The 18,560-nt window shown below is 62.4% G+C and overlaps 1 protein-coding gene across 7 annotated transcripts in view; it reads right to left on the reverse strand.

The window, feature by feature from the left end:
- Positions 1-550: 550 nt before the first annotated feature.
- RARA (retinoic acid receptor alpha) overlaps positions 551-18,560 on the reverse strand; it is a 45,183-nt gene continuing 27,173 nt past the window's right edge. For 3 of the 7 annotated variants that reach the window (XM_081220172.1, XM_081220171.1, XM_081220173.1), the window contains exons 3-9: positions 9,973-10,121; positions 8,507-8,648; positions 6,329-6,489; positions 5,224-5,400; positions 3,732-3,936; positions 2,768-2,926; positions 551-2,124 (exon numbers count right to left, since the gene is read on the reverse strand). In XM_081220172.1, the coding sequence (XP_081076298.1) occupies positions 1,907-2,124; positions 2,768-2,926; positions 3,732-3,936; positions 5,224-5,400; positions 6,329-6,489; positions 8,507-8,648; positions 9,973-10,121 (1,211 nt within the window). In that variant the 3' untranslated portion in view covers positions 551-1,906. The other 4 variants (XM_081220177.1, XM_081220176.1, XM_081220174.1 and 1 more) reach the window with 4 other exon arrangements.

Raw genomic sequence — 18,560 nt, forward strand, 5'->3', positions numbered from 1 at the left:
GAAGTGAGCTTAGGGGTGGACAGGGGAGGGCAGGACAATTCTTCCTGGAGGCAGAGGGACAAGAGGGCTGGCCTCCCAAGTTTCCATCCCAATCCTGAGCTCTTCTTCGTTTGCAATGAGCCCCTGACCCAGGTCCCCATGCCAACTGCCACTCCTGCTGTGAAGGTCATCTGTGGTCACTCCAAAAATAGAACTCCTCTGCCACTAAGTGACCCCCCGGACTCAACCTCTGGCTTCCCAAGGGCTAGGGGCTTTGAGGGCCGAGGTGGCTTTCTCCCTCGGACTGGGGACTCCCTGAAGGTGCAGGTAGTCTCTCCCTTTCTCCCCGCCCCCACTCCACACTGGGGTCCCTAACGGGCTGTGAAAGCCCCTAGACCAAGGGCTGGCTTTCTAAGGGCAGGCCATCTCCTTCCATTGGGTCTCCAAAGATTCCAGCACAGCAAGGCAAGCTCTGAAGGCGGCTTGGCCCCCCCAGTGCCCACAGCGGACCCCCAGCCCCTGCCCAGACACCGAGAGAATGCGGCGAGGCAGCGAGGCTCTGAGGCACGTGTAGAATAAATATAACTTTATTCTTTATCCAGTAGATCTCAGTGGAAAGTCCAACAGTAACAGGTGCACCAGCGGGCTCTGGGGGGGTGAGACCCCAACCCCGGGGCAAGGAGGGCAGGGCAGGGCCAGCTCCCCAAACCCGGGGGTGCAGGGGTGACGGGAGGGGGCCCCCTGTAGGCCCGTCCTGCGGGGCAAGGAGGGGGCACGGGGGTGGGGTGGGGCAGGCCAGGGAAACGGAGGAACTCAGGCCACGAGTGTCTGCCGGCCCGTCTGTCCACTGTGTGTGTGTGTGTGTGTGTGTGTGTGTGTGTGTGTGTGTCTGGGGGCCCTGTGGGCGGTGCTGGTGGCTGTGAGGCTGGGGGGCAGGGGCAGCTCGGACCCCCTGGCCAGCCCCTTCATGGGGCTCGGGGTGGGGGGGCTGGAGGGCTTCGATGACGTGGGCTCTGATGGGGAGGCAGCTCTGCCGAGGACACGAGGCTGAGAAACACACGCCTTTATGTTCTGAGGCCCCCTTGCTTCGCCCCTGCCCCATCTCCTGCGGGAGCCCCCTCCTTCCAGGGGTTGCCGGGAAACTGTCCACGCCCAGTGGTTAGGCAGAGGGAGAAGGGAGGGCAGGCCTCGGAAAGTTAGTACTTCACAGTTTTAAAGAGAAAACTGAAGAGGAAAAGGCTGGGGAGGAGGGCTTAGGGGGCACAGGGACTTAGAGAGGGGGAGCCCCTTCTCCCCTTCTGAGCCACTCCCCTCCCCCAGGACCCACCCCCCTCCAGCTCTGAATCCAGCTCCCCCCAATACACCGCACAGATTCCTTCAGTATAAATGTGCTTAAAATGAAAATTCTTATTAAAAAAATCAAAACCAAAAAAAAAAATTAAAATAAAAACAAAACCAGCAAGAATACCTGGGGGTTGGTATGGCAGGGTATGTACAGGGGGAATCCCCCACCCCGGCCCACCCCCTCTGTCACCAACCGAGGCAGGGGGGTTCCCCAACGGGGAGGCAATGGCTTGCGAGTTCTGAGGATGGGGGAGCCAGGTCCTGGCATTTGCTGGTGATGAAGATGTGGAGAGGTGGGCAGAGGGGTGTCTTGATGAACACGAGGCCCCGGGGCCCATCCTGAGGCCCGGGACCGGGGGTCCTCACTCAGTTCTTGCCCCCGGTGTCAGCCCAGACATCTGCAGGAGCGGGCAGTCCATCGCAGGCCCGGGCCTCTGTCCGAAGAGTCGCCGCCGCCTCCCTCCGGTCCCCCAGGGAAGGGAGGACAGGTGGGGGGCAGGGCTGGCAAGGGTCGCATGGTCGGTAGAAAGGCAGAGAAAAGCCAGGGCACGGGGCAAGGGCTGTGTCCACGGGGCACGGGCAGTCACGGGGAGTGCGTGGCCGGGCTGCTTCTGTTTGAGCTGGGGCTGAGGCTGGGGCTGCAGCTGCCGGGCGGGGGAGCCAGGCCGCCCCCATCCCGCCCCCCGGCCCCCCCTTGTCCGCTCAGAGTGTCCAGGCCCTCTGAGTTCTCCAACATTTCCTGGATGAGAGGTGGCATGGAGCCCGGGATCTCCATCTTCAGCGTGATCACCCGCTCAGCCCCTGCAGGAAAGGAGGCACAGAGGTCAGCATGCCCGCCCTGCTCCTCCAGCCCCACAAGCAAGTGTGGCTCCAGGAGGGAGGGTGGAGGGGGTGGGAGGGTCAATACTACCCATATCAGCTTCCACCGTGCACTGAACTCGGGGCTCAGCTCTTTGACATAAGGCAGCCCTCCTAAGCCCCCACGGCTGAGGGTCAGCAGGGCAAAGTGGTTCCAAACTCGGGCTCTGGGGTCAGACCACCTGGGCTTGACACTGGGCCCTTCCTATGCGCTGTGTGCTGTGGACTCTCCTACTGACATCTCGAAACAACTCTGTAAACACCATCATTATCCCCACTCCTCAGATGGGAAACTGAGGCTCAGAGCTGTTGTCTGACCTGCTCAAGGACACACACCCACACAGTCTGCTTCCAGAACCCTTAACCACCACGCAAAGATGACACTGCCACCTTGGGGCTCACAGGCGGGGGTCACCTAGGCAAGGTGGGGTCCGGTGAGTGGGGCATCACATGGGCACAAAGACGTGGGGTGTCAGCTCAGATGCAGGAGGCCTGACCCCCTGAACGTGGACGGTGGGTCCTGGGCCAGGTGTTGGGGCCCAGCCCCAGCAGACACATGGGGCATCTCCAGGTGTGGGAGCCTCACCCTTAGCACTGATGCTTCGCAGGTCTGTGATCTTCATCAGCATCTTGGGGAACATGTGTGGGCGGCTGGGCCTCCGTTTCCGCACATAGACCTTCAGTGCCTCAAGTAGCGGCTCCTGCAGCATGTCCACCCTGTCTGGCTGCTCCAGGTCCTGCCGGTCTGAGGAAGCAGAGATGCCCGCTGAGTCGCTGCCCTAGCCCAGCAAGGAACACAGCTGCACTTCCAGACTTGACCACCAGGGGGCATGCCTGCCCAGACCACAGGCTGAGCTTCTCTGCTGGGGGGCGGGGGTGGTCCCCACACAAAAAGGCCCTAAGAGGCTCTCAAATGTGAGCAAAGAGGGGCTGGGGACAGGGGTTGCCCGAAGGTCGCCCTGAGAGCCCAGTTCATGGAGGTGGGATCCCTGAACACAGGCAGTGCCACCTTAAGTAGGGACAGGTCTCCCACTCCTGCCCATTATTCTGGACACCAGCCTGATAAGGTAGAACTCATAATAATAAAATAATAACAGCAGCCAACATTTACTGGGTCTTGCTCTGGGCACACTGTGCCTTATTTATTACCTCCTAATCCTCCCATCAACTTTATGAGGGGAAGACCATTACTGCCCCCATTTTACAGAAATAGAGGCTCAGAGAAGTTCAGCAACCTGTTAAAGGTCACACGTTGGCCAGGATTTGAACCTGGGTGGTCTGACCTTCAAGTCCTCACTCCTAAGCCCCCTACAACGAGCACTGCCTGGAAACGGAACCAGAATCCAGGTCTCCATCACGACTCCCTTGCCGTGTGGCCGCAGACCAGACCCTGCTCCTCTGGGACTCGGTTTCCCCCTCTAACAGGGGTCTGACAAGGGTCTGACAGGTCCCTTTCTGATCTGATGGTCCCTGAGCTTCTCCCCGGGAGAGGCTCTGGGGGTCGTACCACCACCCTGGGCCTGGCCCCCAGACCCAGGCCCCCTGCCCACCTCCACAGATGAGGCAGATGGCACTGAGCAGCCCAGTCTCAGCATCATCCATCTCCAGGGGCAGCAGCTGGTTGGCGAAGGCGAAGACCAGGTCCGTGAGAGGGCCGAAGCCGGCATTGTGCATCTGGGTCCGGTTCAGGGTCAGCCCATCCGAGAAGGTCATCGTGTCCTGCTCGGGCGTGTACCGCGTGCAGATCCGCAGGATCTGGATGCAGAGGGTTCTCGAGTTCAGGAACTCACGTCCCCCAGCACTTCTAGCACCAGCAACCCCCGAGGACCACCTGGCGGGCAGCCAGACCAGTGCTGTCCCATAGAACCTTCTGCAATGCTGGACACGTTCTACGTCTGCACCGCGCAATACGGTAGCCACCGGCCACAGTGTGGCCGCTGGGCACTTGAAATGTGGCAAGTGCAAATGAAAAACTGAACTGAATTTAATTTTAATTAATTTAAATTTTAAGAGCCACGCATGACCAGTGGCCTCCATATTAGACAGCTGATCTAGCTCATCCTGCCTCCATGCAGAGAATTAAGAGGGAAACTAGAATTTCCAAGAAGGCAAAGGCCACAGTAGATTTATGTCTACAGTTCCCAGGACTGGGTACGCAACAAGAGCTCCATAAATGTATATTGTCTTCAACTTTCTCAAACCCTGATCCTGCCTCTTGCATCCCACCTCCCACCCCACCCCTATCAGGAAGAGCAGCCTGGTCACATCCCAACACAACATTCCACATCTCGACCACCTTGGAGGTGATCCAGAAGGAACAGGTGGGCTGAGCCCATCAGGGAAGACAGGGAGGACAGTCCTCCCTCCAGCCCTGGATTTGACAATCCCATCCGCCCCCATCCTGCCTCCAGTCCGGCCCACCCTCTGGCCCCACCAGATGCCCTGCAGTCCCCTGAATCCAGCTGGTCCCGCACCAGCAGGCGGTTCACACGCCCCTTCTACAAACCCCTCGATACTACCTCCTCTGGGGCGCCCTCCCTAGGGTCCAGCAGTGTGGCTCTCTGTCCTTCAGGGAGGGGACAGCCCGCCCCCATCTCCAGCCAGCGCTTATCACAGTTTTGCAAGCTCTGTTTACATATCTGTTGCCTCCACCAATAGGAGGTTTTCGAAAGGGGACAGTGGTGTGTTCAGCTCTGTTCCTGACACCCAGTTCAAGGCCTGGCCACACAGGGTCCCAGGTGAATCTTTATTAGACTGAATAGATGGGAAGATGGGTGGCTGGAAGGCAGGTCGGATGGAAAGACGGACTGAGGGTGGATGGACGCGTGTACAGCTATACGGGTGACCCAGTGCACATCCGGGGGCTGAGTGGCTGAGTGGACAGGTGGACCCATGGGGGAGAGGAAGGGTGGCTATTTGGGTGGGTGGGCATTTGGACAGGTCGATTCCAGATGGATGTTTAGGGAGGTGGCTATTTGAGTGGCAGGACATCCTCCAAGGACACGGGGGTAGTGCCCAGGGGGACAGGGTGCAGACCCTCACCAGGATGTCCAGGCAGGCAGCCTTGAGAAGGGTGATCTGGTCCGCAATGGTGAGGGTGGTGAAGCCGGGCAGCTGCTTGGCGAACTCCACAGTCTTAATGATGCACTTGGTGGAGAGTTCACTGAACTTGTCCCAGAGGTCAATGTCCAGAGAGACACGCTGTTCTGAGCTGTTGTTCTGGGGAGACGGGGGAGAGTGAGGGCCTCCCCTCGTGGCGCCTTCTCGGCCCGGCTCCGCCAGCCCCCGCAGACCTGCCCCCTACTGCCTTCACCTCCTGAGAGCTCCTTGATGGGAGGCGGCGGGGAGGGAGGGGAGGCGGGGGGGGGGAAGGTGGGGGGAGGGGAGGCGGGGGGGGAAGGTGGGGAGGGAGGGGAGGCGGGGGGGGGAAGGTGGGGAGGGAGGGGAGGCGGGGGGGGGAAGGGGGGAGGGGGAGGCGGGGGGGAAGGGGGGAGGGGGGAGGCGGGGGGGGAAGGGGGGGAGGGGGGGAGGCGGGGGGGAAGGGGGGAGGGGGAGGCGGGGGGAAGGTGGGGAGGGAGGGGAGGCGGGGGGGGAAGGTGGGGAGGGGGAGAGGCGGGGGGGAAGGTGGGGAGGGAGGGGAGGCGGGGGGGAGGGGAAGGTGGGGGGGAGGGGAGGCGGGGGGGAAGGTGGGGAGGGAGGGGAGGCGGGGGGGGAAGGTGGGGAGGGAGGGGAGGCGGGGGGGAAGGTGGGGAGGGAGGGGAGGCGGGGGGGGAAGGTGGGGAGGGAGGGGAGGCGGGGGGGAAGGTGGGGGGGGAGGGGAGGCGGGGGGGAAGGTGGGGGGGGAAGGGAGGCGGGGGGGGAAGGTGGGGAGGGAGGGGAGGCGGGGGGGGGAAGGTGGGGAGGGAGGGGAGGCGGGGGGGGAAGGTGGGGGGGGAGGGGAGGTGGGGGGGGAGGGGAGGCGGGGGGGAAGGTGGGGAGGGGGGACGCGGGGGGGGAAGGTGGGGGGACGCGGGGGGGGAAGGTGGGGGGACGCGGGGGGGGAAGGTGGGGGGGACGCGGGGGGGGAAGGTGGGGGGGACGCGGCGGTGGCCCAGGCAGGGGTGCGGAGGGGCAGGCCTGGCAGAAGGGGTGACCCGGGGGGCCGTACCGTAGTGTATTTGCCCAGCTGGCAGAGGGCGGGGAAGGTCTCCTGATGCGCTTTGCGCACCTTCTCGATGAGCTCCCCCACCTCCGGCGTCAGCGTGTAGCTCTCGGAGCACTCGGGCTTGGGCGCCTCCTTCTTCTTCTTGTTTCGGTCGTTCCTCACGGCTGTGGAGGGCCCAGGCCGCGCGGTTAGAGGGCAAGTGCGGCCGGCGGTTCGTCCCCAAGCCCGTCCATCCCCAGCCCGAGCCCCTCCCACCAGACCGAGAGCAGCCGGCTGCGAAGGAGGCCACCCGGCGGGGGCGCGCACATGAATGCGTACACACGCGAGCGCACAGGCTGGCGGGACGGCGACACACGGTGCCCCCCCGCCCCCCGCCGTGCCCACCCGGCCCACACACCGAGGCCTGCCCCAGGGCCCCGTGACCACCGCACGCACGCCTGCTCTCCCACGCATCTACTCCAGCTCACACTCCGGGTGCGCACGCGCGGGGGTCCAGGGCTGAAGGCACGTGTGCACAGTGTCCCACGTCTGTGCTCGGCCTCCCTGCCTCGGGGGAGGACCGGCTCCTGCCTCCACCATCCCCCAGACCTCCGGGCAGCTGTCTCCCTGGGGTCCCGGGGACGGGCTCGGAGAGCTCTTTGGGCGGCCAGGCGAAGAGTAGGGCTCCCCAGCCTGAGAGTGGGGGGCCCGGGTGGGAGAATCTCTCGGCCCATTAGCCGGGGGAGCTGACAAATCACCGGGGGCGCTGAGCCGCACACACCACTCGGCTTTAAAGAAGCGATGGGGTCGTTACCAGCCGATTATCCCAGACACACAATCACTCACAGGACCAGTGGCGGCGGCTGCTGACACTGGAGGAAGAGAGGGTGGGGGTGGGGGGCCCGGGGGGGCAGCGGTGGGGGGGGGCAGGCATAATTTGGAGATCACTCATGTCGATTCTGCAAATTCAATAAAGTGCAAGGGAGAGAAGGGAGAGGGAGAGAGAGAGTGGGGGGATAATTTGGGAAGAGAAAATTGCAGCTGTGACAAGACGTTTATCATTCGGAAGCTTTAATTCTATTGAAATGGCAGCTGCTCAGCTCCGGGGCACAGAGCAGCCAGAGAGGAGGAGGAGGGAGGGAAAGGGGGAGTTGGTGGTGGAAGGGAGAGGGGGTCCCCACCCCGGTCCTTCTGTGATGAAACGCTCTGGGAGCGGAAGGTGGTAGCAACAGAGGGAGGAGGAGGTGCTGGGCCCCGCAGGGAAGGGTCCCAGGCCTGCGGGTCCCGAGTTATCACCCGCTCCGCGGCGGCGCACAGCAGGCACTTCCTGGGCTCCGGACAACGCAGCCCCTTCCCCCTGAGGCAGGAGGTGGCCGGGTGCTGCAGGGTCCCTCTGCTCCTGTCTGGGGCTGCTCGTGTCCCCCCCTCGTCCCCTCCCGGCTTCCTTCTTCCACTGCCCTGCCCACAAAGGGCTAGAGGGTCCTGCAGCCCCCTCCCCCACCCCATCCCCCACGGCTCAGGCACCATGGCAACGGCCACGCAGACAAGGAGGCGTCTGTCAGCGTCATTTATCTCTGACATCATCAATCACCGGTCACCACGGCAACACCCATGATTTCAACACAAGAGGGTCTCCCTGTCCAGCCCTCCCTCTCTCCCTCCATCGGGCCTCAGCTGAGCCCAAACTGGAAGCCCCCGCTCCTCTGGGATCAGAGAAGTCCCAATTCTCTCTTCCAACTCCCGGTCCCAGGTTCCACCAGACAAAGGCTCTAAGATCCCTATGCCTGCAGCACCTCCTCCGCCCACGCCCCCCACACACAACACATACCCAGCAGCACCCCTGTCCTAAGATGCACAATCCAGCGGGACTCAGGGATGCCTCTGAGCCCCACCCCAAAGCCAACCAGGGCCTGGAAGCAAGCCAGCGGGCGCAGACACATGCATACACGTGAGCGAGCACACACAGCCCGCCTCACTCGAACAGGAAGGGCTGTCCGCACATGGACACACAACTAGTGAGACAGACAGACAGGTCCCTGCAGCTATAGGTGAACCGTCCTCAACCACCAGCCTGTACACCACGTCACGAGCACGCCCGTTCCCATCCACACACACATCCACATGCCCCTGATCACCCAGCTTTAGTGGCCAGGCACTCGTGCCCTGCCCAATGCATGGCCCCGCCCTGCCCATGGCACTCACACTCCTTGGACATGCCCACTTCGAAGCACTTCTGCAGCCGGCAGTACTGGCAGCGGTTCCGGGTCACCTTATTGATGATGCAGTTCTTGTCCCGATGACACGTGTACACCATGTTCTTCTGGATGCTGCGGCGGAAGAAGCCCTGGGTATGGAGGGCAGGGAGTCAGGTCAGCCACACCCACAGTAGGAACAGCGCTGGCCTGTGGCCTCAGCCGTGGGGGCAGAGGGCCAGGTGGCTGCTGCCCCCAAGGGCTTTGGCCATCAACTACCTGAGTAGACCTGATAAGGCAGAGAGAAGGGTCCGCCTACAAGGATACCCCGAGAAGAGTCCCAATACCTGCTGCCTGAACACGGCAGGTGGGCAGAGGGCTTCCCCCAACCCACACGCATAGACCCAGCTTCCTCTCTCCTGGGGAAAAGGACCTCGGGCTGCTGGTGAGTCAAGTAAAGGGGCAGATGGGGCTAGATGAGAGAGGGGCAGAGCTCTGGAGCCCACAGCCCTGGGCTCAGAGCACAGGAAGAGAAGGCAAGCAGGAGGGGCCGCACAGACACACACACAGCCTGGCCAGACAGGTGGAGAGCGCGCTCAAGAGCAAAGCAGCAAAACACGCATTCACTAACCAGGCAGATGCGCACAGACTGATCACAGGTAGACCAGGCTGGTCAGGGGCTGCCCACACGGGCTAACAGAGAGACTGACAGACAGGCTAAGGCAGACCAAGAACAACCAGACAGGACAGGCAGACACAGAGTCCAAGGCCTGGTGCTTTGCCCTTGATCTCTGCCCCACACCGAGGGGCAGCCCAGGGCCTCAAGCCTCAAAGCTGTGCCGCTTCTGAGCCCCAATCTCTGGGGAAGAAACAGGTACAGAGGCTCAAGCCCTGGGGAGAGGAGGAGGAGAGGCCATGCCCACAGCTGCTGGGAAGGTGGCAGCCACATCTGCACCCTGGAGCCAAACATGGGCACGTGGAAATCCAGCCAGACTCTGGGAAGCCCACAGCCTGGGCACCTGAAGGAGAGGCCAAGGCAAGGCGCCTGCTCCTAACGGCCTCCTGCCAGGCTGCCATGGCGAGGTTCAGGCAGGGCCACAGAGGGCAGGCCTCCTGGGTCCCCAGCCAAGAGCCAGTCGGCAGCTAGCTCCCCATGACAACCCGGGCGGCGGTAGCAGAGCGGGTGTACACCCTGCCAGCTGGAGGATGGAGATGATGGGGAAGAGAGCTGAGGCAGGAGGGGGACCTCTGGTCTGGGGGACCCCTGCTCATGGACGGGGAAGGAGGCTCTGCTGAAGGCTTCCTCTCCTCCAAGGCTGCCGCCCCCTCCGCACAGAAGTAAGATCAGCAGCTTCAGGGACACCCACTACCACCACAACCACCACCACCGCCGCCGGCACAGTCCCAGCCCTCGGCAGTGGGACCACCCCACTTATCTAATCAGGGATATCCTTCCCAATGACCCCCTCAACTCACCTTGCAGCCCTCACAAGCGCTGACCCCATAGTGGTAGCCTGAGGATTTGTCTTGACAGACAAAGCAAGGCTTGTAGATGCGGGGGAGAGGGGGTGGCGACGGGGGGCTGGGCACTATCTCTTCGGAACTGCTGCTCTGGGTCTCAATGGCTAGAGAGACAAGAGGAGAAGGGCGGTTAGAGACCCAGGTCACCATCCTTCATACGGTGCCCACCCTGCCTCCTGATCTCTCCCAGGAGCCTCTCCCAGCCACCCCACTGCTGCCAGGAGTCAAACTCTGGGGCAGGGACACAGTCTCAGGAAACCTGGGACTTCCCAGCCCGACTGGGGAAATGAGGCTGCCCGTGAAGCTCCAGCACCCCATCTGTCCTGCCTACTTCCGCAGGACCCCACCTTCAAAACCAGAAAGAGCAGATAATAAACCATCAGATTTCTACACGGATGTGGCTGTACTTGGTGCTTGGGCGTGGGTGTCAGCCTGGTTCCATAGCCCCGGACCCTGGGCAGCCCGGCCCCATCTCCCCCACGTTAGGAAGGAGTTAAGGCCTGATGAGGAGGGAGGGAAGAGGACACAAGCTGGGGACAGAGGAAACTGGGGTCAACAGGATATTCAAAGCCGGCCACTCCCCCACCCCCTCTGCTTCCGCTCCCCCCCCACCCCCTCTGCCAGCAGCCACAGCCCCTCCTCCACCCAAACAATCCCCTGGCCAGGGACCCAAGGCAGGGTGTGCAGAGTCACAAACGTTGGGGCACAGCAGGTGGGACTCCCTGAGATAAGCAGGGGGACCCCCCTGGAGACAGGGAGAAGCGTCCCTATGGGCCCCGGAAGCCCATTGCTCTGGGTGCCCCCTGTCTGGGGGGAAAAGCATGACAAAGGGGGTCTGTTCCCATCAATGCTCTGTCTGTCTGGCCTCCATACGATACTATGTCCTATGCCCCGGTTACTATTCCCCTCCCCTCCTGTTATTCAGTTCTAAGAGGGCAGCCAGGAGGGTGACCTAGCCAGCAAGGGCAGCTCCCCCTACAAATCCTTCCCAGTGCCTGGCCCCATGCCCATCACCCCAGGCAGAACAGGGCTGGGTTGCATGGGGCTGTCTGTGCCCGAAGCCAGGGCAGCTGGGGGTGTACTGTGCTGGGATGAGAACTGTGACCCAGTCAACCCCAGATTCCCAAGGGGCCACCCAGCACCCTCCTGAGGCTTTGCCAAGACCACTTGCCCAGGGCCAAGGAGGGGCAGGGACGCCTCCCTGAGGAGATAGATCCCTGCCTCCTCCCACACCCCAGAATTCTATCTAGTCTCACCCCAAACTCCAGCACACGAGGTTCTGGAATTCAAAGGGGCCCAGACTTCCTGCCCAAGCACCTCATAGCACCTCATGTGGCCCCGAAGTCCAGGCACAGAGAAAAGAAACACCTGGATGGGGGCGGAGAGCGGTGGGGGGCTGGCTAGCTGCATGCCTACTACCCGCACAACACAACTAGGGACTGCCAGGCGGTTGGTGACAGGGAACCAGGCCAACAACCTTGGCAGGGCTTTCCTGGCTCTTAGCTGGGCCTGGGCACCACTTCCCTGGTCAGCCTGGCTGACCAGCACTGCTGTGGCCCCATGTCCCTGTCCCTGTCCCTGCCCAGAGAGCAGCCTGCAGCAAAGGATCAGTGGCTGCCGACACCACACCCCCACCGACCCAGACTCTTCGCTGACCTCCCCCACCCTCTGCACCTCACCCCAAATCGAACTGTCCTGGCCTGGTTTTCCCCACCTCACTCTCCCAGAGGCCAGACAAGCAAATCAGACAGGCGAGAGGCCTGAGAACAGCTGCTGGGGGGGGGCGGGGTTGGGGGGCCTGGGTGAGGCCAGGAGGCAGAGGGGTGAGCGACAAAGGAGCCCTTTGTTGTGCTAACTTTTTCCAAGACGTAAAAGGAGTCACAATAGACAATCCAGACTGGTGGGGGGTGGGGGGTGTCAAGGACAAGGGGGTGTGGGGAGGGACCATGGCCTAGAATCCCAGTCAGCTTTCCGACCAGAGAGGAAGAAGGCTCTGACCGACCTCCCTCCACATCCAGTCTTTGCCCTGGACCCACCTCCCCCAACGCCCGACCTCTAAAATGGACCAGAGGGGAGGGGGAGAAAGGACAGAGGGAGCTTTGGGGTATGGAGTGGGGTTGAGAGAGGGGAGGGGGCCGTGGGGAGATACAGGGGATACCCAGATGAGGGACAGGCAGCTTAAGACCAGGGACTGAGTGGAGAGCCAAAGGTCTGTAGAAATTTGGAGCTGAGGCAAAGTCCAGAGGCTGTTTATGAAACTGGAAGAATGTACTTTTTAAATTGCGCTTTTTGGCAGGACGGGGGGGAGATGACCGAAGGTGAGGGTACACAGTTTGGGCTCAGTGAGGCCTCCCTGCGGCCCACCCCACAGCAGCTGGCTGCCTCTGAGGCTATCACACTGGTCTGCACGCCCCACGCCCAGCACATCGCCACCTGTCACCCAGGTAACAGCTCTAAGGTTTCCCACTGTGCCCTTTGAACCCAGAGCCCCGGCCCAGTCCCCACCTCCCGGGCCACCAGCCAGCAGCCAAGGGGAGCAGGGGCACTCTAGGACGCTCCCAGCCTCTGCAAGAGTCAGGACGCAGCCTTAACTCTGCACACCCAGCGGGGGAAGGACTGCCACGGCCTGGCCCCTTCCCGCTCACCTCCCTCCCCAGAGGCCCCAGCCCACAAATCTCTCCTCTTCCTGCAGAAGGACGAGGCGGGAGAAGCACCACACCTTCTCAGCTCAAAAGTTCCAGCGCCCAGCGAAGGCATGGCACCGGCCCAGGGAGCCAGGCGTCCCCTCCCGCCCGCGCTGCCAGGCTGCCCCTCCCCCGCCCCCGCTCGGCTCCTGGTGGGCAGAACGCTCCGGAGTCCCCGCGCCCCAGAGCCGCTCGCAGGCCCGCACAAGGGGGCGGTTTCCTGGAGGAGATCAGCAGGAAATCAGCCGGGCCCCCGGCCAGCGGCTCCCCTCCCAATCCTGCTGGCGCCCGCTCCTCCGCAGCTCCGCTGGCAGCCCGCGGGGAGGGGCGGAGAGGGGGCGCACGGCGCTGGGCCCCGCCCTTCCTCCACCCCAGAGGAGGGTGGGGGTGACTCTGGGTGTAGCGCGGCGGCGGCGGCGGCGGCGGCGGCGGCGGAAGAAGGCCCCTACCCAGCGGCCGCCGATAAGCATCTCCCCCCTCCCCCCACTACGGGCATCCACGTGCTTCACATTCTTGGACGTCTGGGAGCGGGCGGAGGCGTGAGCCGCGAGATTGGTGGGGGACAGATGGAGAGCCACATCCTGTGTACCCCTTGTCCTCTGGCGCCCCAAAACGGGGGTTCTGGGGGAGGGAGGCAAGGTCCCCGGGGCCCTGCAGGATCGGGAAGCTCTTCTCCCCCAGCCCACGTGCAGTCTCTTCCCACCTTTGGTGGAGGTGGCAGCGGAGAGTGGAGGACTCGGTGTGAGGGGGCAGGAGGGCTCCTGGCACCAGAGGACCTACACATACCCAGGGGTTCGGTCATGACCCCGTGAACTCCAGACACACTCCAGTCACCACCCCCAGCCTCCAGGCCCTCCCAGCCTGTACCCCACCACAACCCTCCCCGCCACTTTCCCGGCCCACGAAGCCTTGGGGGCTGAGCCCACTGCCACAGACCCGACACTCCCACCATGGCAACAGGGGAGCCGGGGCTGCTGGCTCCACGCTGCCCCACACACGGTGCGGGAGAACAGGCTTCCACTTCCCCCATCGCCCGCGGGCCTCCAGGCGTCCCCCTACCTCGCCTGGCCAGTTTGGGGCCAGAAAGAGCTGAGCTGCCCCCAAGGGCTGGAGCCCAAGGCCTCGGATCCCATCTCCTCCCCAGTCCTCTGGCAAAAGCGGCCAAGGCTGTGGAGGGAGTGCCCATGGCAGCCATGCCCCAAGTATCCCACTTAGCAGGGGACACCTTCCTCCAGTTCTGGGAGAATGGGAAGAAGGGTCCCAGTGTGTGTCACACCTGTCGCCTGACCCCTTTTTCCTAACGTCCACCCACGCGCACACCGCCCGCCCCCCCACGGTCTGCAGCCTCCCAGGCAATCTGCCCCAGAGGCAAAGGTCAGGGGGCCGGACAATAAAGGCTGGGGGTGAGGTGGCTCTGAAAGCGGCAGAGATGGGCGTCTCTGCACCTCAGGTCTCTCTTCCTAGAGCAAAGGCATTGCGGGTGGCCCTTCAACCTACTGCAACCTGCCAGGCCCCCAGAGACCCACTCTACCCCTCCTCCCTGGCAGGCAGGAGAGAGGCAGCCAGGCCGGGAGGGTGGGAGAAGCCCCCCAGGGAAGAGGACGGAACCGGAGCCAAGTAACAATAACCCCCTAAGCACCGCTCTCCCCCACCAGGTACACTACCTCACAGCTGGGTATAAACATGCCCAGGTGTGCACCCCAGGCACTCACAGCTCCCGCCAGTGTACAGAGCCTCTCCCTTCCAGGGAAGCCTGAACCCAGCCAGAGGACGGCGAGGAGAGGAGGTGCCAGGACTCCGGGGCTCTCATCAGCAGCGGCCCTCTTAAGGAGGGACAGCCCAGTGCCCGCCCCATCCGCAGGTGAAAACACGGTAACAAAAGGACACGGCTGAGTAGGGAGGGGATGCAGCCCTCATTTCCAGAGTAGCCCCAGACCCACAAAAATGTCAAACTCATCCTCCAGAGAACAAACCGTATTAGGATTATGGGGAGGGAGATTCTTCCCACCAGAGTAGCTTCTCCCCTCCATCCCTGGCACAGAAGCTTGTGCCAGCCAAGTGTCTAGGGCCAGGACAACCCTCAGATGGACAGGTGCCCTTCCCCAAGGTGTTACGGGTCGGTTAGGATGGCCGACGGGTATCTGATGGAGTTGCCCCTTCCTGCCACACCCCACTGCCAACACCAAAGACATGGAGTGCTCCCCTGACACCCAAGAGCTGGGGGCAGCAGCTGTCGCCCAGGACAGGCTCTCCCCCAGGCTTTGGCAGGGGTGGGATCTGGGGAGGCGGTCCCTCCTCCTAGAAGCAGACAAGCCCACAGATAGGACCTTTACCCCACCCTTCAGGGTGGGAGAAAGGACCACTCAGCTGTGAAGCTATCGGATTGCAAGCAAGAAGAATATAAACTGGGGACAAGGGGCTTCACTTCCCCTGCAAAAAGTGGACGGAGAGATGAACAAACGTTTCCTGAAAGGAGGAACCCCCAAAGTTCCTCAGTCCAAATACAACAGAAATAGCGCCCAGGGTTACTCGGGGGAGTCCAATTGTCCAACAAGGGCACCCTACTTTCAGCAAGACAGACAAGGGAGAGTGGAGGGTAGAGACAAGACCCTCACTACGCCCCCAGGCCTGCATCTCCTGGTGGAGCGGAAGCCCTACAGCCCACCCTCACCCCCCAGCTCCCACCCTCACCCCCCAGCTCCCACAATAGGAGGGATAGGCCGGTACCTACAGTGGTTTGAGCCATTCCAAAGCGGAGTCCGGAGCGGGGTGGAGTAGGGACCGGGGGCAGGGAGCCCCTTCTCCGGGAGCAAACAGGCCCGGTTCTGGTTATAAAAATCCACCACCAGGAAGGGACTGGGGGTGGGAGTGAGCCCCCCCACGTCCACGCTCTCGTACATCTTCCCCGCGAAGACAAGAAGTCCGGGCGGGTAAGTCCTGCGCGCCGCCTCCCTCACTCAGCCGGCGGCGCCATCCGAGAGCTGCTGGGGGCGAGGGGCACGTCCCCCCCGCCCCGACTGGCGACCCGCGCCGGGGGCCGCCCTCTGCCCTTAGTCCCGCGTCCAAGTCGGCCGGCCGCTCTGCGAGTCCCAGGTGAAAAGCAGGGAAGTTGTGTGTACTGGGGGCGGGGGGGCGGGGGGGTCCTTCGGCTGACCCCGGGAACGCCCGGCCGAGGCCCGGTAACTCGGCGTCTTCACCTCGAGGGGGCTCCCGTCGCGAGTCTCATGGTGTCCGAGGCAGCGTCCCGCGGCTCCCCGAGTGCGCCGGCCGGGGGCGAGATCGGCGCGGGGCGGGGGGTCACCGAGCACTTCCTCCTCCCAGCCGGGGCTCCCGGGCTTCTCCCGGGCGAGGATTCCGGGTGGGGTGGGGACCGCGCGGCCCCGCCTCCGCCTCCACCAGGCAAGGGGCTGCCGCCCTGCGCTCGGTCTCCGGCGGTGCGCGCCGCGGGCCCCCAACCCCGGCCTACGCGCCCCCTCCCCTGCAGTCCCACCCCCTTTCCTCCGCCCCGTCCCGTCCAGGCACCGCCCCTGCCTTAACCCTTTCCCGGCGGGTCCGGCAGCAGCGGGCGCCAAGCCGGGAACAGAGAGGGAGAGGCGGGCCATGGAAGGCAAGTGGGGGGCAGTCCGGGCAGGAGGAGGAGAGAAGAGGGGACGGAAGGGGTAAAAGGCTCGAGAGGAGGAGTTCACGGAAAACTGACGGAGGCTGGGTACCGGGAGAGGAGGGGGCTGCGCCAGGACGGAAGCGGGGCAGGCGCCTCCCCCGTCCCAGTTCCGGCTCCCAGCCTCCCCCGTGCTTTGGTCAGTCCCCGGCCCCGCGATGCCAAGGCGAGGGAGGTGGTGGGCGGGAGGAGGGGGGTGGTCCCGCTGTCCTCCCCCAACACCCCCCCCACCCAGCCCGGGCCTCATTTGCCTAATGCAATGCGGCTGAACTCTCTCTGAACTCGCCTGGCGGCGCCTCACCTCCGGGTGACCCACCCACCGCTGCCCGTGACATCACCCGCTCGCCAGCCTGCCCGCGGGGCTCACCCGCCAGCCCCCTGCCCGGTCGGGCCGCTCCCCCGGAGACGCGGAGAATGGCGGCAGGAGGCGAAGGTCTGGGGTGCGTGTGGCCAAGTGTTAGCGCCGTGCCGGGTGTCCTGGGTGTGACATTGTGCAGCTCGGGCACCGCGTGAGAATGAGACACCCGGCTTGTGTCATTGTCTGTGACATCATGTGTGACTCCGGCCGCCCGCCCGCCGGAACCCGATGCGGCAGCTCGGGTGCTTTGGCACAAACGCGTGCAGAGGGGGCTCTCCCCGCAACGCCCGGCGTGCTTCAGTCGAGCAAAGCCCCGCCCAGGGTGTGTCCCACAGGCGGAACCAGCATGGGCCCCCCACCGCACCGTCTAGCCCTGGAGAGAGAAAAGGAGGGGCTGGTGACTTTCAGCTGACCACTTCCTCCCGGAAGCCCTCGGGATGCCGGTTTCACTGGAAGAAAGACCTGGGTTGGGTAGGTCCAGGAAGGCGCGGGGGGGGGGCGGGGGGGAATGCCCCAGGAGAAGAGAGTATCTTATTGCTCCCTCTGACCCTGCAGCAGAGCTCCCTCATTTGATAGGAATTTACGTGCTTCCGGAGGATAGTCTTCTAAAAGCCAGGTTCCTAACATATGTGGTCATTTAATCCTCACAGCAACTCTTAAGAGATAAGTGGTATTATTCCTATTTTACAAATAAAGAAACTAAGGTCTCAGCAAGGTTAGGTGGGTTGTCCAAGATCGCACTGCTATTAAAGAGTAGAGTGAGTATTTGAACTTTATGCCATCAAAGCCCATGTTCCCACCATGCCAGGCCGATTCAAGGAAAACTATTTTCTGAGCACCTCCCAGGTGGATACCCTGGGGAGCCTGCCTTTGCAGACCTTATGGTGCAACAGCCATTTAGCAAATAATCACAAATATATATATTTCTGTTTATTACTGCATATTATAAATAATTGCAAACTGAGATAATTGGTATTATGACACAAGTAAGCACATAAAGTATGCTTTAAAGGAGAATTAATGTAGGCACCTAATTTAGGTTGGAGGGTCAAAGCAGAGACCTAAAGAAAGAGTAGAAGTTTAGAAGTTAGGTAAAGAGTAGGAAGGAGGGCTTCCCTGGTGGCGCAGTGCTTGAGAGTCCGCCTGCCAATGCAGGGGACGTGGGTTCGTGCCCCGGTCCGGGAGGACCCCACGTGCCGCGGAGCGGCTGGGCCCGTTAGCCATGGCCGCTGAGCCTGCGCGTCCGGAGCCTGTGCTCCGCAACGGGAGAGGTCAAAACAGTGAGAGGCCCGCGTACCGCAAAAAAAAAAAAAAAAAAAAAAAAAAAAGAGTAGGAAGGAGTGGAATCCCAGTAAAAGAGCCTGTGCAAGGGTCCTGGGGTTACAGAAGTTGGTGAGTTCGTTCAAGGAACTAACAGAGGACATAACATAAAATTCAAAAGAAAAAGGAGCGGAGGACCAGGCTGGAGAGGTGGGCTGAGGCCAGACCAGGTGAGCTTGCTGGATTGTATCTCAAATGCAAGGAGAAACCACAAAAAGGTTCCAAGCAAGGGAGAGGCAAGATCTGATTTACAGTGTTACAAATCAGATTTAGCCGTGTGAAGCTGTATGAAGAATGGATGGTAGGAGGGCAAGAGAGACCAGTTAGCACAGTCCAGGCAGCACACAACAGTAGCACAGCCCAGGAGACTGGCAGTGATGATAGAGGAAAGTAATCAATGTGGCCGGGGGGGGGGTGGGGGTGGGGGTGGGGGTGGGGGTGGGGCACGGATAGTGGGTAGTGTGGGAAAGGAGGTAGCAAAGAGGACTCTGGTGTGTGGCTTGTGCTACAGCAAAGTTTCCAA

This window comes from Mesoplodon bidens, assembly GCF_964165515.1.
Source record: "Mesoplodon bidens genome assembly, chromosome: 19".
NCBI lineage: Eukaryota > Metazoa > Chordata > Mammalia > Artiodactyla > Ziphiidae > Mesoplodon > Mesoplodon bidens.